Source organism: Bubalus kerabau, chromosome 20, assembly GCF_029407905.1.
Source record: "Bubalus kerabau isolate K-KA32 ecotype Philippines breed swamp buffalo chromosome 20, PCC_UOA_SB_1v2, whole genome shotgun sequence".
Lineage (NCBI taxonomy): Eukaryota > Metazoa > Chordata > Mammalia > Artiodactyla > Bovidae > Bubalus > Bubalus kerabau.
In genome coordinates this window covers 13,206,515-13,223,462 of record NC_073643.1, presented here as the reverse complement: position 1 = coordinate 13,223,462, position 16,948 = coordinate 13,206,515, and the positions used below count along the sequence as shown (strand labels likewise).

General features: G+C 43.9%; 1 protein-coding gene and 1 long non-coding RNA gene across 3 annotated transcripts in view; one reads left to right on the top strand and one right to left on the bottom strand.

Moving 5' to 3' along the window:
- The window catches only part of DLEC1 (DLEC1 cilia and flagella associated protein), an 89,655-nt gene extending 79,829 nt beyond the window's left edge, over positions 1–9,826 (bottom strand). For both annotated transcript variants that reach the window (XM_055558596.1, XM_055558597.1), the window contains exons 1-2: positions 9,428–9,826; positions 8,271–8,421 (exon numbers count right to left, since the gene is read on the bottom strand). In XM_055558596.1, coding sequence (XP_055414571.1) covers positions 8,271–8,421; positions 9,428–9,823 — 547 coding nt within the window. In that variant the 5' untranslated portion in view covers positions 9,824–9,826. The remainder of the gene's footprint in view (positions 1–8,270; positions 8,422–9,427) is intronic.
- Positions 9,827–10,447: 621 nt separating this feature from the next.
- On the top strand, positions 10,448–11,470 carry LOC129635534 (uncharacterized). The gene is made up of 2 exons (XR_008706327.1): positions 10,448–10,568; positions 11,319–11,470. It is a non-coding gene; the product is annotated as an uncharacterized LOC129635534 (long non-coding RNA).
- Positions 11,471–16,948: the final 5,478 nt, after the last annotated feature.

The window sequence follows — 16,948 nt, the reverse complement described above, 5'->3', positions numbered from 1 at the left end:
AGGAGCCAAGTGCTGGAGGGCTGGCGCAACCAGCATCATCTGTACGCTGCTGCTGCCAAGCATGAATTGGAGTTTGGTCACGAGGAAACATTAGAGCCACCTTATAGAGTGAGAGGCTTCTCAAGAACTGTCAGGAGGGACTTCCCTGGTGGTCCAATGGCTAACACTCTGAGTGCCCAACGCAAGGGGCCAGCATTCAACCCCTGGTCAGGGAATTAGATCCTACATGCTGCAACTAAGACCAGGTACAGCCAAAATAACTAATTAAAAAAAAACAACTGTCTAAAGAGAGGATCCTGGGGAGATGGGCGTACAAAGCACAAGGACTCTGTCTCGCCACTAGGTGCAAGCTGCACTAGTAGAATCAGTCTAATTGGACTCCTCTGTAACTATGGCATCTGCTTGACTTGTACTTCCAAGGGGAAGCCTGGACAGGCGATTGCAGTGACCTTAGCACAGGAGCAGCTACCCAGCCCTCACTCTCAGTCCCAGGGCAGGGGCAACCTACACACAACCCGTGACAGCGTGGGTGACCCAAAAAGAGGCTGTCCTCCAAATGCCTGGGATCTGTGCTCTGACTGCCGATGACCACAGAGGTGCAGGCAAAGAAGCACCTCCCACATTGTGGCATGCCCCGCCTCCTCCAGGTGGAAGTGACTTCTAGGGAATTCAAATGGCTAGCACCCCCTCCCCTTCATCTTTCTCTTTTTCCTCTTTTGAAAGCCAGATATTAAAGACTAAGACATTCAAAAACAACTGCAGATTAGGGAGAAATCAGAACATGACCACATACACTCAGGGAAGGGTTCGGAAAAGAACCTTAAGATTATAGCTCAGGCTGAACCTCAGCATAGACAGCCAATAATAACTAACAAACAAAACCAAAAACAATTACAAAATAACTAGCAAGCTCTGTGGAAGGGGGAGAATCTGATTTCTAAAGTCACATAATTATTAGATTCAAATGTCCAGTTTCTAACAAAAAAAAAATTGAAAACATATAAAGAAATGAGAAAGTATGGCTCATTCAAAGGAAAAAATTAAATCAACAACAACTGTCCTTGAAAAAGACCTGAATGCAGTTATACTAGGCAAAGGCTTAGAACAACTGTCTTGAAGATGCTCATAGAGCTATTAATAAAAAAAAATGTGGAGAATATCAAGAAAATGATGTACAAAAAAACATAAATATCAACAGGCAGAAAACCTATAAGGAAGCTAAAAAGACATGTTGGAACTGAAAAGAACACTAACTGAAATGAAAAGCTAATTATTCAAGGGATTCAAAAGCATATCTGAGCAGGCATAAGAGAGAATCAGTGAACTTGAAGATACAAAAACAGGAAACTATTGAGTCAAACGAAAAGGAAAAAAGATTGAAGAAAAGTAAAGAGAGCCTAAGAGGCCTGTGGGACACCAGCAAGTAACTAACATACACATTGTGGGAGTCCTAGAAGGAAAAGAAAGGGGAAAAGGGGCAGAGAGGATGTATCTAAAGAAAGAATGGCTGAAAACGGCCCAGATTTAATGCAATACATGAATATAGACATCCAAGAAGCTCATGAATTATAAGATGAACTCAAAGTCTCATATTGACACGTTATAATTAAACATTTGAAAGACAAAGAGAGAATCTTGAAAGTAGCAAGGCAGTAGTGACTCATCACATCCAAAGATCCTCAATAAAGTTGTCAGTAGACTTTTCATCAGAAATTTTGGAAGCCAGAAGGCAGTGGGTCAATATAGTCAAAGTGCTAAAAGGAAAAACTGTTAACCAAGAATCCTATATCCAGTAAAAACTGTCCTTCAAAGGGATAGAGAAATTAAGACATTTCCTGATAAACAGAAGCTGAGGGCGTCTGTTACCACTAGACCTGACCGGCAACGCTCAAAGGAGCTCTATAACATGCAACGAAAGGATGCTAGACAGTAACTCCAAGCCACATGAAGAAATAAAGATGTCAGTAAGGGTAAATACATGGAAAATCATGAAAAATTTCTACATGATTTAAGAGACTAATACATTTAAAGGAAAAAAACTATTAAAGCTAAAACAAAAAAAACCAGTTCAAAGTTATGTGCTAAGTTGTTTCAGTCATGACTCTTCGTGACTATAGCCCACGGATGGCAGCCCACCAGGCTCCTCTGTCCATGGGATTCTCCAGGCAAGAATACTGGAGCAGGCTGCCATGCCCTCCCTCCTCCAGGGTATCTTCCCAACCCAGGGATTGAACCTGAGTCTCCTATGTCTCCTGCACTGGCAGGCAGGTTCTTTACCCCTAGTGCCACTTGGGAAGCCCCCCAAATATACAGTAGTATGAAAAGTTAGTATTATATTAAGCTAGTATTATCATAAATGTTAGTATTATAGTGACTTTGGTTTGTAACTCCAAGTCTTTATTTTCTATATAATTTACAAGACTAATGGATTAGTTGGTAACTAATTTCTGGGCACACAATGTATAAAGATGTAATTCTGTGACATCAACAACCAAAAGGGGTGGGGATGGAGATGTAAAGAAACAAAGAATTTTGTATTTATTGATGTTAAGCTGGTATACATTCAAATGAGAATGTTATAATCTGGGGCTTTTAAATGTAATCCCTAAGGCAACCACAAAGAGAATAGCTGTAGAATATACTCAAAAGAAAATTAAAAAAAGGAAATTTAAACATTTCACTACAAAAACTGACTAAATACAAAATAAGACAGTAACACTGAAGAATTGATGCTTTTGAACTGTGGTGTTGGAGAAGACTGTTGAGAGTCCCTTGGGCTGCAAGGAGATCTAACCAGTCCATTCTGAAGGAGATCAGCCCTGGGTGTTCATTGGAAGGACTGATGCTGAAGCTGAAACTCCAATACTTTGGCCACCTAATGTGAAGAGCTGACTCATTTGAGAAGACCCTGATGATGAGAAAGATTGAGGGCAGGAGGAGAGGGGGACGACCGAGGATGAGATGGTTGGATGGCATCACCGACTCAATGGATGTGAGTTTGGGTAAACTCCGGGAGCTGGTGATGGACAGGGAGGCCTGGCGTGCTGCAGTCCACGGGGTGGCAAAGAGCTGGACACAACGGAGCGACTGAACTGAACTGAACTAATGCAGGAGATGAGGGACAAAAGAGATACAAGACAAAAAAACAGCAAAGTGACAGAAGTTCCTCCTTATGAGTAATTACTTTAAAAGTAATTTGGGCTTCCCTGGTGGCTCAGATGGTAAAGAATATGCAGGCAGTGCAGGAGATCTGGGTTCGATACCTGGTTTGAGAAGATCCCTGGAGGAGAAAATGGCAACCCATTCCAGTACTGCCTGGAGAATTCCATGGACAGAGGACCCTGGTAGGCTACAGTTCACGGGGTTGCAAAGAGTCAGACACGACTGAGCGACTATCACTTTCTTTCACTTTAAATGTACATGGATTCAACTCTCCAGTCAAAAGACAAAAATTGGCAGAATAGATAAAAATACATGATCCAACTAGATGGCTGTCTACAGGAGACTCACTTTAGATCCAATGACTCAAATAGATTTGAAATGAAAAGATGAAAAAAGATTTCCATGCAAATAGTAGTCAGGAGAGGAAGTAGCTATACTAATAGAGGAAAAAAAGACTTTTTAATCAAAAAAGGTTACAAGAAGCAAATAAAGCAAAGAAAGACATTACACACCAATAAAAGATTCAATAGAGCAAGAAGATACAATAAGCATAAACATTTACACATCTCATGACAGATCATCAAAATAATGAAGGAAAAAATGACAGATCTGATGGGAGAAATAGATAGTTCTACGATAATACTAGTTGGACACTTCAGTACCCATTTATAGTAATAGAAAGAAGAACCAGGCAAAAGACAAGTAATGAAACAGAGGATTCAAACAGCCCAATAGATTAACTAGATCTAACAGACATATAGAACACTCTATCGAACAATAATGGCATACACATTCTTCTCAAGTGCATTTAAAGAATTAATATCAATCCTCAAATTTTTCACAAAAAAATGGAAGAGGAGGGAACAGTTCTTATCTCATTCAAGCGGCCAGCATTATCCTGATATAAAGCCAGATCAAGACACTACAAGAAGACTACATCCATTATGAACACGGATGCAAAAATCCTCACAAATTCAGCACTATCAAGTGTGATCTGTTCCTGTGATGCAAGGATGGTTCAACATACAAAACTCGATCAATGTAATACACCACAGTAACAGAATGAAGGGGGAAAGAGTCCCATGATCACCTCAACTGATACAGAAAATTGTTTGACAAACTTCAGCATCCTTTCATGATTAAAAAAATAAACACAAAGAACTAGGGACAACCAGAAACTATTTCAACATAATGAAAATCATGGATGAAAACCCATAGCGAATGTCATACTCTGTGGTGAAAGACTTAAAGCTTTTCCTCTAAGATCAGGAACAAGGCAAGAATGCCTGCTTTCACCATTTGTAGTAAACATAATACTAGAAGTTCTAATCAGAACAACTAGGCGAGAATTAAAAGGCATCCAAACTGGAAAGGAAGAAGTAAAATTATTACTGTTTGTGGATGATATGATCTTATCAGTTGAAAACGGCGGAATTCTCCAGTGGCTCAGAAGTAAAGAATCTGCCTATAATGCAGGAAACGCAAGTTTGATCCCTGGGCCAGGAAGATCCCCTGGAGGAGGGCAGGCAAGCCACTCCAGTATTCTATTTTTTTTAATTCATTTTTGTTTGGCTGTGCCAGGTCTGATCTTCAATCTTCACTGCAGCATATAGTACATGCATCATGTGGGATCTAGTTCTCTGACCAGGGATTGAACCCAGGGCCCCCGGCATTGCAAGCCTGGAGTCTTAACTGCTGGACTACCAAGGAAGTCCCCCACTCCAGTATTCTTGCCTGGAGAATCCCAAAGACAGAGGAGCCTGGTGGGCTACAGTCCACAGGGTCACAAAGAGTCAGACATGACTGACTGACTGGGCATGCACACACACAGAAAACACTAAAGATTTCATACACAAAAAACCTCTTTTAGAATAAGTGAACTCAGCAAAGTAGAAGGACATAAAGTGAACACACAAAAATCTGATGCATTTTTATACACTAAAATGAACACTCTGAAAAGGAAATTATGAAAACAATTCCATTCCCAAGAGCATCAGAAAGGATACGATAGTTGAGAATTACCCATGGAGATCAAAGATTTATATAATAAAAAATACAAAACACTGATGGAAAAAAATGAAAGAGGACATAAATGGAAGTACATCCCATGTTCTTGGATTAGAAGACTTCATATGGTTAAAAATGCCAACATTGGGACTTCCCTGGTGCTTGAGAATCCACCTGCCAATGCAGGGGACACGGGTTTGACTCCTGCTCCGGGAAGATTCCACATGCCACAGGGCAACTAAGCCCATGTGTCACAACTGGTGAGCCGGCGCTCTAGAGTTCCTGTGCTCGCAACAAGAGAAGCCACTGGAAGGAGAAGCCATGCAAGAAGCCTCTCTACAATTAGAGAGCAGCCTCTGTTCGCTGCAGCTAGAAAAAGTCGGTGCACAGCAATGAAGAGCCTGAGCGCCAGGACAAAGACCCAACACAGCCAAAACATTCTTTTAAAAGTGTCAATACTACCCAAAGCAAAATATGGATTCAATGAAATCTCTATCAAAATCCCAATGATATTTTTTATAACAGAAATAGTAAAACCCATCCTAAAATCCATTACGGAATCTCAAGGAATATCCAATAGTCAAAACAATCTGAACAAACAAAGCTGGAGGACCCACACTTGCTGATTTCAAAACTTACAAGAAAGCTACAGTAATAAGAACATAGTACTAGCATAAGTGGACACAGAAACCAACGAAATAGAAGAGAAAGCCCAGAAATAAACCCTCATACATATGGTCAAATGATTTTTGACAATGGCGTCAAGGCCAATCAATAGGGAAAGGACAGTCTTTTCAACAAACGATGCCAGGAAATCTGGACATATTTATATATAAGAATGAAGTTGGATCCTCCTGTAACACTATGTAACTCAAAATTAATCAAAGACCTTAAATCCAAGACCAACACCTAATAAATTCTAGGAGAAAACATGGCCAAAATTTCACAACACTGCATTTAGCAATGATCTCTTAGCTACAACACCAAAGGCACAGAAAACGAAAGAAAAATCAACAAATTGGACTTCATGAAAATTAAAAATTGTGCATTAGAGGAAAAACGCAACCCACAGAAGGAGAGAAATATTTTCAAATCATATATCGGGTAAGGGATTAATAACCAGGATATACAGAGAATTCCTAAAACTCAACAATACGATGGATTAAGAACGGGCTTGAAGAGTGCTCTGTGCGCCCTCACTGCCGCTAAGATCAGGCTGGCCGAGAGAATCGCAGCCTCCCTCAACAATGTCTGTGCCAAGGAACTGGTGCTGGTGGCATCCTTCACCAGTGGGGGTTTCCCTGTAATTCTGCCCACACTCAGCCCCAACACCAAGTACTCGGTCATGATCAATGGGCCATACCCTACAAGTTCCCAGTGCCCCTCTAAGACGATGGCAACATGCCCAGCTACCCTCAGGACCCCCGGGGCCCAAGCCTGGAGTGGCTGAAGAAACTGTGAGCTCCTCTGTTGACAGGGAGAGGTCCCCTCCCCGATGGCTCCCAATAAATATGTGAAATGTGACCCCCCCAAAAAAAATGGGCTTGAAAAGACATTTCTCCAAAGAAGATACACAAATGGTAAATAAGCACATGAAAAGGTACTCAAAATCACTCATCATCAGGGAAATGCAAAATTAAAACCACAATGAGGTACCCACTCACACCCATCAGGATGGGTACACACCCCTCCCCCCCCACACACCCCCCCCCCACCCCCATCAAAAAACTAGAAAATAAGTGTTGGTGAGGGTATGGAGAAATGGGAATCCTGTATACTGTTGGTGGGAAAGTAAAAATGGTGCAGGCACTGTGAAAACCAGTATGGTGGTTCCTCAAAAAATTAAAATAGTACTACTGTATGATCTAACAATTCCCCTTCTAGACACAAAACCAAAGAGGTATTTGTACGTCCGTGTTCAGAGCAGCATTATTCACAACAGCTAACACCTGGAAGCAACCCAAGCGTTCATCAGCTGATGAATGGATAAGCAAAGTGTAATATACAAACACAATATTATTTAACATATGAAGGAAGGAAATTCTGACACAGGCTACAATATGGATGAACCTTGAGGGCATTACACTAAGTGAAACACGCTAGCATCAAAAAGACAAACACTGCATGATTCCACTTATATGAATACTACTTAGAGCAGTCAGAATTACAGAGACAGAAAGTAGAATGGTGGTCGTCAGGGGCTGGAGGGATGGAGGGACTGTGAAGGTATTTTTAATGCGCGTACCAGTTGTGTGAGATGAAAAGAGTTATGGAGATGGATGGTGATGATGTTTGTATAAGATAATGAATGTATTTAATACCACTGAACTGTACTCTTAAAAAGAGCTGAGGGTAAATTTTATGTTATGTGCATTTTACCACAATTTTTAAAATCTGGGGGAAAACTCAATGGTCAAGAACATAAAAGACAGGAAAAGTTCAAAGAAGGGTCCCAAATGAAAAGTCTAAAAGTGAGACATGACAGTGGCATGCAACGCGGCTTCCTAGACAGGATGCTAGACCACAGAGGAGAAGTGGGCGCTGTGGAGTAGCAGGGAAAACCTGCGGGCCATCTGTGAGCTGGAGGATAACACCCCCTCCATGCTGACTCCCCGGCTTAGGGGTTGTGTGCTGGTTATGTAGGTGACACTCTCTGCTCTGGAGACATGCACACTGGAGTGTTCTGTGATAATGAAACAACACTGGTGCAACTCACTCTCCAAACATTTTAAAAAAGGCTAGAGAAGTTCTGTGGGTTGCATTTTTACTCTGTTGGTAAGAGTCTTTTGATGCACAATTTTTCATTTTCATGACGTCCATTACCTGGTGGCTCAGACAGTAAAGAGTCTGCCTACAATGCGGGAGACCCAGGTTTGATCCTTGCGTTGGGAAGATCCCCTGGAGAAGGAAACAGCAACCCACTCCAGTACACCTGCCTGGAAAATCCCATGGACGGAGGATCCTGGTAGGCTACTGTCCATGGGGTCGCAAAGAGCCAGACATGACTGAGCGACTTCACTTTCTTTCAATGAGGTAATACAATAATATATTAACAACTGGGGGGTTAGGGTGAAGGGCATAGAGCAGCTCATCATACACACCTGGAGGCATCTTGATAAAGGGCTCAAGGAACTGTACTTTGGCCTGGTGCATGGCCTGCTCTTTCTCCGCAAGGGCCCGTGCACGGGCCTGAATGATGTGTCTCTCCAACATTTCAACTTCATCCAGCCGCTGCTTATAGAGCTCCCGAATCTGTCAGGTGGGTGATCAGATGCACAGAAATATGGTGAGATGACTCAACCTCACCTGAGCAGCATTGTTTCCCATGAAGCACAGAACAGTCACAGAACTGCAGAGACCACCTGGTCTAACCAGACAGATCTGAAGTCTAAGACCCACTGAGGGAAATGGCTTAAAGCTTTTACAATAAAGTCAGGAACAGTGCCAAGTCTCAAATCCTGTCTCCTGACTACTGGGTTCGCAGTAAAGAGTTCTGTCATCCAAACTCTGAAATACCAAATGCGAGTTAACACACCACCTGTGGTAGACAAAGGGTTGTGTCACTCAGGATAGAAGGATTTGCTACCTAGCTGCAGAGAGCATAGTGAACTGAAAGCCTCCAGGTGTCGACCCCTTCAGAATTCACCTCAGCTGCTTGAAAGCATTCAGCTGAGACTCCTTTAAGAAAGTCGTGGGCAGCATGGCCAGCAGTCAGAGAGGCCTTATCAGAGAGGACTCAGGACAGCTGCTGTCCTTATACAGATCAGGAAGCAGAGCTGGTGTTCCAGAGACTGGGCATGCTTCCGAAAATCTGGGCATGGATGCCTCTCAATGGTTAAGATTGTGGTTTGTGACACAAAGGCAGGCACCCTAGAGCGGACGTGACTTTTAGCTTTATCATAGCCAGGAAAACAACTATTCTGCTTTCTGTCGTTTCACTTATATATGCATTGTGTGTGTAGAGATGTAAAGAGATAGGTGCTGCAGATATACACCTTATGCGTGTAGAGAGTGTGCATTTGCCTAAGAGCGCATATAGTGTCCTTCCACTACAACGTAGGATATACGGCGGAACGGACTTGGTCTGCTCTTTCCCAGCTGCGTACCCCGTGCCTGGAACAGCGGCTGCACCCGACAGGGGCTGACATTTGCCGAGTGGCTGAGTCGCGCCCTGGGTCCCCCGCACAGCCGCAGACGCGACCCCGCCATCCCCTGGGTGAGCACGCGGAGAAGCGAGCGGGGCGCGGTACCCTGTTACCTGCTGCAGCTGGTCCACGAACTCCTCGTGCCGCGCATCCTGGCTGCCGCGAGCCTTGATCAAATTCGAGCTCACCTCCTCCCCTATCACCTCGGCGGTGTACAAGTTGCGGAAGACGCCGGTGAGCAAGTACGAGATGTCTTGGGTGCGCAGAGAGGTGGGGCGCAAGCGCAGCAGTTGCGGCTCGGGGAGCGGCGGGAGCGAAAGCTGCGCGACGAAGCGGCGCCGACTCCCGAAGCCATGGTGGAAGGACTCGGAGTAGGCGAGGGAGGAGAGCCAGGTGGACTGGCTAGGGCTGCGAATCCGGGCCAGACGCGGGCTGGGCGTCCACGTTGCCCCAGCGAAAGCGTAGGATCCAGACTCAGCCGACTGCCGCTCTCGCTTTCCAGTCTCCATGGCAACTGAGACGCCGCTAACTCCCTGCCGCACTTCCGGCCTGCCTCTTCCGCTTTCCGTCCGTAGGAGGGTGCCATGAAGCCGTCATCCTCAAATATGCGCACAGCGGTATCGCCTTTACTAAGATGAGCTTTTCCTATTTGGAACCAGTCTGTTGTCCATGTCCAGTTCTAACTGTTGTTTCCTGACCTGCATACAGGTTTCTCAAGAGGCTGGTCAAGTGGTGTGGTATTCCCATCTCTTTCAGAATTTTCCACAGTTTATTGTGATCTACACAGTCAAAGGCTTTGGCATAGTCAATAAAGCAGAAATAGATGTTTTTCTGGAACTCTCTTGCTTTTTCCATGATCCAGCGGATGTTGGCAATTTGATCTCTGGTTCCTCTGCCTTTTCTAAAACCAGCTTGAACATCTGGAAGTTCACGGTTCACATATTGCTGAAGCCTGGCTTGGAGAATTTTGAGCATTACTTTACTAGTGTGTGAGATGAGTGCAATTGTGCGGTAGTTTGAGCATTCTTTGGCATTGCCTTTCTTTGGGATTGGAATGAAAACGGACCTTTTCCAGTCCTGTGGCCACTGCTGAGTTTTCCAAATGTGCTGGCATATTGAGTGTAGCACTTTCACAGCAGCATCTTTCAGGATTTGGAATAGCTCAACTGGAATTCCATCACCTCCACTAGCTTTGTTTGTAGTGATGCTTTCTAAGGCCCACTTGACTTCACATTCCAGGATGTCTGGCTGTAGGTGAGTGATCACACCATCGTGATTATCTGGGTCATGAAGATCTTTTTTGTACAGTTCTTCTGTGCATTCTTGCTGCCTCTTCTTAATATTTTCTGCTTCTGTTAGGTCCATACCATTTCTGTCCTTTATCGAGCCCATCTTTGCATGAAATGTTCCCTTGGTATCTCTAATTTTCTTGAAGAGATCTCGTCTTTCCCATTCTGTTGTTTTCCTCTATTTCTTTGCATTGATCGCTGAGGAAGGCTTTCTTATCTGTCCTATCTGTTCTTTGGAACTCTGCATTCAGATGCTTACATCTTTTCTTTTCTCCTTTGCTTTTCGCTTCTCTTCTTTTCACAGCTATTTGTAAGGCCTCCCCAGACAGCCATTTTGCTTTTTTGCATTTCTTTTCCATGCGGATGGTCTTGATCCCTGTCTCCTGTACAATGTCATGAACCTCCGTCCATAGTTCATCAGGGACTCTGTCTATCAGATCTAGTCCCTTAAACCTATTTCTCATTTCCACTGTATAATCATAAGGGATTTGATTTAGGTCATACCTGAATGGTCTAGTGGTTTTCCCTACTTTCTTCAATTTAAGTCTGAATTTGGCAATAAGGAGTTCATGATCTGAGCCACAGTCCACTCCTGGTCTTGTTTTTGCTGACTGTATAGAGCTTCTCCATCTTTGGCTGAAAAGAATATAATCAATCTGATTTCGGTGTTGACCATCTGGTGATGTCCATGTGTAAGTCCTGTCTTGTGTTGCAGAGTACATCATGAGAAACGCTGGGCTTGAAGAAGCACAAGCTGGAATCAAGATTGCCGGGAGAAATATCAATAACCTCAGATATGCAGATGACACCACCCTTATGTCAGAAAGTGAAGTGGAACTAAAAAGCCTCTTGATGAAAGTGAAAGAGGAGAGTGAAAAAGTTGGCTTAAAGCTCAACATTCAGAAAACTAAGATCATGGCATCTGGTCCCATCACTTTATGGGAAATAGATGGGGAAACAGTGGAAACAGTGTCAGACTTTATTTTTTGGGGCTCCAGAATCACTGAAGATGGTGATTGCAGCCATGAAATTAAAAGATGCTTACTCCTTGGAAGGAAAGTTATGACCAATCTAGATAGCATATTAAAAAGCAGAGATATTACCTTGCCAACAAAGGTCCATCTAGTCAAGGCTATGGTTTTTCCAGTAATCATGTTTGGATGTGAGAGTTGGACTGCGAAGAAAGCTGAGCACTGAAGAATTGATGCTTTTGAACTGTGGTGCTGGAGAAGACTCTTGAGAGTCCCTTGGACTACAAGGAGATCAGTCCTGGGTGTTCTTTGGAAGGACTGATGCTAAAGCTGAAACTCCAATACTTTGGCCACCTCACAGGAAGAGTTGACTCATTGGAAAAGACCCTGATGCTGGGAGGGATTGGGGGCAGGAGGAGAAGGGGATGCCAGAGGATGAGATGGCTGGATGGCATCACTGACTCGTTGGACATGAGTTTGGGTTAACTCTGGGAGTTGGTGATGGACAGAGAGGCCTGGCATGCTGCGATTCATGGGGTCGCAAAGAGTTGGACATGACTGAGCCACTGAACTGAACTGAAGATGAGCTTAGGGTGAGGACCAACAGAGAAAGGGTTAATTGGCACAGCCAGGTCCTTTTGGTTGCAAAGCGTCTCTCTATTTCATCTGCCCATTCTCAAATTTGTTCAGCATTTATTCATTCATTCATTTAACATTTATTGTGTAAGGATTCTGTTTCAGGTCTGTGCTGGGAGCTGGAGATACCAAAGGAAGATGCTGCTTCTGCATTCGCAGAGCTCAGGGGTTGGAGGCAGGGTGGGGAAGTTGGTGGCCTGAATGCGTGTGTGAAGTGTGGGGAAGTGGGTATGTAGGTTTGTGAGGTATGGGGAAGTATGTGTGTGTTTCTCCAGGGTGTTGGGTAGGTGGGAACAGGTAAACAATTGCATTTAGTGGGTTGTGGTCAAGGTGGAGAAAATGTTGTCATGGAACCACAAAGGACAGGAAAATAAGCAGTCTACAGAGAAAGCAAGTATAGTAGTGGGTTGTGGGTAGAAGTGAACAACAAGCAGAGATTTAGAAGAATGAGTAGACTCACCATCATTAGTGATCAAGAACGTGTAAATTAAAACCACAATGCAGGGACTTCCCTGGCAGTCCAGTGGTTAAGACTTTGCCTTCCAATGCTGGGTGTGCAGATTGGATCCCTGGTCTGGGAGCTAAGATCCCCCATGCCTGGCAGCCAAAAGAAATCAAAACAGAAACAATACTGTAACAAATTCAATAAAGAACTTAAAAAAAAAAAAAGCCTCCAATGCAGTACCTCTACGTGCTTAGTAGAATGTTAAGAAACTGAATGAACAAACAGGTGAACAAACCAACTGAGTGTTGGTGAGGCAACTCAATGTCATATATTGTGACAGGAATACAAACTAGTATGCTGTGCTGTGCATGGTCGCTCAGGCATTTCTGACTTTTTGCGACTCCAAGGACTGTAGCCCACCAGGCCCTCTGTTCATGGGGATTCTCCTGGCAAGAATACTGGAATGGGTTGCCCTGCCCTCCTCCAGGAGATCTTCCCCACCTAGGGATCGAACCCAGGTTTTCCGTATTGCAGCCTGATTCTTTACCATCTGAGCCACCAAGGAAGCCCAAGAATACTAGAGCGGGTAGCCTATCCCTTCTCCAGGGGCTCTCCCCAACCCAGAAATCAAACTGGGGTCTCCTGCATTGCAGGCAGATTCTTTACCAGCTGAGCTACCAGGAAACCTATAAACTAGTATAGCAACTTTGAAAAACAGTTTGGCAGTTTCTTATAAAGTAACACAACAGTCCCACACAACTAGGTGTTTTTCCAAGTGAAATGAGAAAGTTCGTGCCTACAAAACCCTGTACGAAGATGTTTATAGCAACAATATTCATGATCTCCAAAAAGTGGGAAAAAACCAAATGTTCTTTCTACTGGTGAAAACAAATAAATTGTACATCTATGCAATGGAATACTCTCAACAACAAATATGAAACAGACTAGAGATACACACAACAGCATAGAAGAATGTCAAATTCATTATGCTGAGTAAAAGAAACCATTCTCAAAAAGGCTACACATATATACTGAATGAGTGCATTTATAGGATACCCACTTATAGAAAATGCAAGCCAGAAAACACATCAGTGGTTATCAAGAGTTGGTGATGGGAGCTAACATTGGCTTCAAAGAGAATGAGGGAATTTCTTGGGGGGATGGAACTATTCACCAAAAAGGGTAAATTTTACTGTATGTAAGTTATATTTCAATTTTTTCAGCGAAAAAGTAGACAAGTAGGAGTAAGCCAGGAGAGAAGGGAAAGGGGCGCACCATGTAGAAGGACCCCGTTGAGCTAAAGCCAGGAGAGGGCCACACGTATGGCTGGAAAGGAAAGAAGTTCAGGGGTGGAACTCAGAGAGTGGAGGAAAACTCCTAGGCAAAGGCCAGATCATAAATGGGTTTGCAGGCAACATTAGGGAATTTAAACTTTATTCTGAGGACAGTAGGAGGCCATCAAGGGTCTGAAGCTGGGTGTTTGGTGGTCAGCTGTATATTGTACTGAGATCACTCAGGTTGCTATGAAACAAAGACTGGTGGAAACAGGAGGCATCAGGGAGCTCAATCAGGAAACTCCCACTGGGGTCAGGAAAGAGGGTAAGGATGCTGGGATTCAGGTGAGAGGAACAGATTGGAGATGGAGCTAAAAGATGGACTTGAGAAGACTCACGGATGGGTGTAACAGGAGTGACAGAAGAGGGGCCAAGGACGACTCCCACCCATCCTGTGTGTGCAATCAGGTGGGTTATGAGATCACCCACTGAGGTGGGGAGAGGCCTGCACTTGTCAGGGCAGCAGTGTTGACATCACAGTGACTCATCCTTGCCATGGCACGACTGCTGCTCAGAGGTGGTAGAGCCGTCCTCGTCTTACTACTGGGGTGTGTCTGTGTGTCCTGCAGCCTGAAACCCACTTCCTGAGTTGAGGCCCAGGATGCTTGCCCACGTACCTGGGCTACTTCCTGTTCTCGTGGTTGGGCCTGCCTCTCTCACCTCTAATTTCTGGTAGCGCTTCCATCCTCAGGGCTGGGAAGCCAAGGCCCCTGTTCTAGACTGTGTACTTGAGAGCATCCTGCTCTCACTCTCCGGGAGCTGCACCCTCGCCCGAGTGAGGAGGCCACGAAGTCAACATGATGTGCCCCATGCCTGTGCAAATGTTGTGAGCCCACCAGCAGGGCCTGTGCTGCCTGTTTCTTTAAGGCCTTCCTCTCCTGGCTGACTGGTGGCTACAGTAAGTGGTAATGCTGGGAGGGGTGGAAGTGGAGAGAGTGCAGGCAAATGGGCTGGTTTGTCCAATTGTTCATAAACATGTGAGCCTCCCCCTGCCCCCACTGTGCAGTAAGGAGCTCGTAGAACCATCCGGGTGGTGATGGGGACTCTGTTGTTCTAGTGTTAGAAGTGGGCCTGCCCAAACAGGGTGGTCTCCCCAGCCCCCTTCCCTGCCCTGGGAATGACAGGACAATGGATTCTCACCATTACCTTTGACCTCTCCATCCTGCCTCCAAACAGCCTCAGAGGAAGTCACAGACAGTCTGGCCCAGCCTGAGAGAGGCCTCTCCCTTTTCTTTCTGATCTTCCCACCCTCTGGCTTCAGCCCCCCTCAGCTCTTTTCAGGCCAAGATCTCCAGGAAAGCTCCAGTTACTCCTCTGTGCTCATTGTCCTTGACTTTTCAGCAGTATTTTGCTGCCTGGTCCCTCTCAATAAAACACCCTGTTCCCTCACTCCCCACTTTCTTGTGCTTCCCCATCTCCACCCTCTTCTCGCTCTTCTACTTGAATCTCCCTGCCTGATAAGCCGGATTCATTCCTGACTTCGCTGTGCCCAGCAACCACTTTCTGTTTGCTCTGTGACTAACTGAATGGTCCCAACCCTGCACCAGTAGTAAAGGGCGCCAGCCCCCTCACCTGTGAGAACTTGGCCAGCACAAAGGGAACTTCCTGAGCTCCCTTCTTCACTTTACAACCCGTTCTGCCAACCAGAATTTGTGTTTGTTTATCTCTCGGTTCCCACGCGTCTTTGACCTTTTACATATTTTTACCTTTAAAGTCAGAAAGACAAATACCATATGATTATAACTTGTATGTGGAGTCTAAAATATGACACAAATGAACTTATCTACAAAAAAGAAACAGACAAACAGACTCATAGATGTAGAGAAAAGACCTGTGGTTGCCATGGGGGGGCAGGGGAGGGGGTCAGAAAGTGATGGACTGGAAGTTTAGGGTAAGCAGATGCAAACTATTATATATAGAATGAATAAATAACAAGGTCCTACTGCATTGCATAGGGAATTATAATCATTCTGTAAAACCATAATGGAAAAGAATACAAAAAAATGTGTATATGTGTATAACTGAGTCAATCTGCTAAACAGCAGAATTTAACATTGTAAATCAACTATATGTCAATAAAAATACTGTTTTTACTTTTAAATTTCAAAAAGTATATATCAGTATGGTAAAAATTCAAATAATACAAAAAAAATAGAGTATCTTCCTCTCAATCTCTTTACTTGGGTTATTTCTATATCATTCTAGCTATTGTTTCTCCCTATACAAACAAAATATTTATAAAGATTTTTTTAATTTTTAAAAAGCACCAATGATATTAGACATTATGTATATTGTCCTGCAATTTGCTTTTTTTCACTGCAACTCAAAGATAATGTTTTTTTTGTTTTGTTTTATTTTTAAAAGATGCAGGGGAACACACTGTAATGGAAATATCAAGTTATATTTAACCAGGTCCCTGCTAGTGAACTTTACCTTATATAATGTTTATATACATAATATACAGATGATACAGAATCAAAATTTCTTGGCCAAGGACTTCCCTGGTGGTCCAGTGGCTAAGGCTCCATGCTCCAAGGCAGGGGGCCCAGATTCGATCCCTGGTCAGGGAACTGGATCCCACAGGCTACAACTAAGAGTCTGCATGCCACAATTAAGACCCAGAGCAGCCAAATAAATAAATTTTTTTTTTAAAAAAAGAAACCACAAACCTTAAAAAAATTATAAAAATATAATTTCTTGGCCAAAGCATATATATATTTTAATATTTGAGGTATTGTCAAATTGCCTCTCAGAAAGATTAGCCTGAGTAGACTCCCATTAGAACTATGTGAAGGCTTATCGGCATTTTCAACATGCTTTGAACCATAGCCCAGTTTAGCTCCAGCCCACCTCCCCCTCTAAAACTCCAGACTTATACATCCATCTTGTTCCTGACATCTCACCTTGGCTGTCTGCAGTTACCTCAAATGTAATGCGTCCACAACAGAGCACCCGCTCT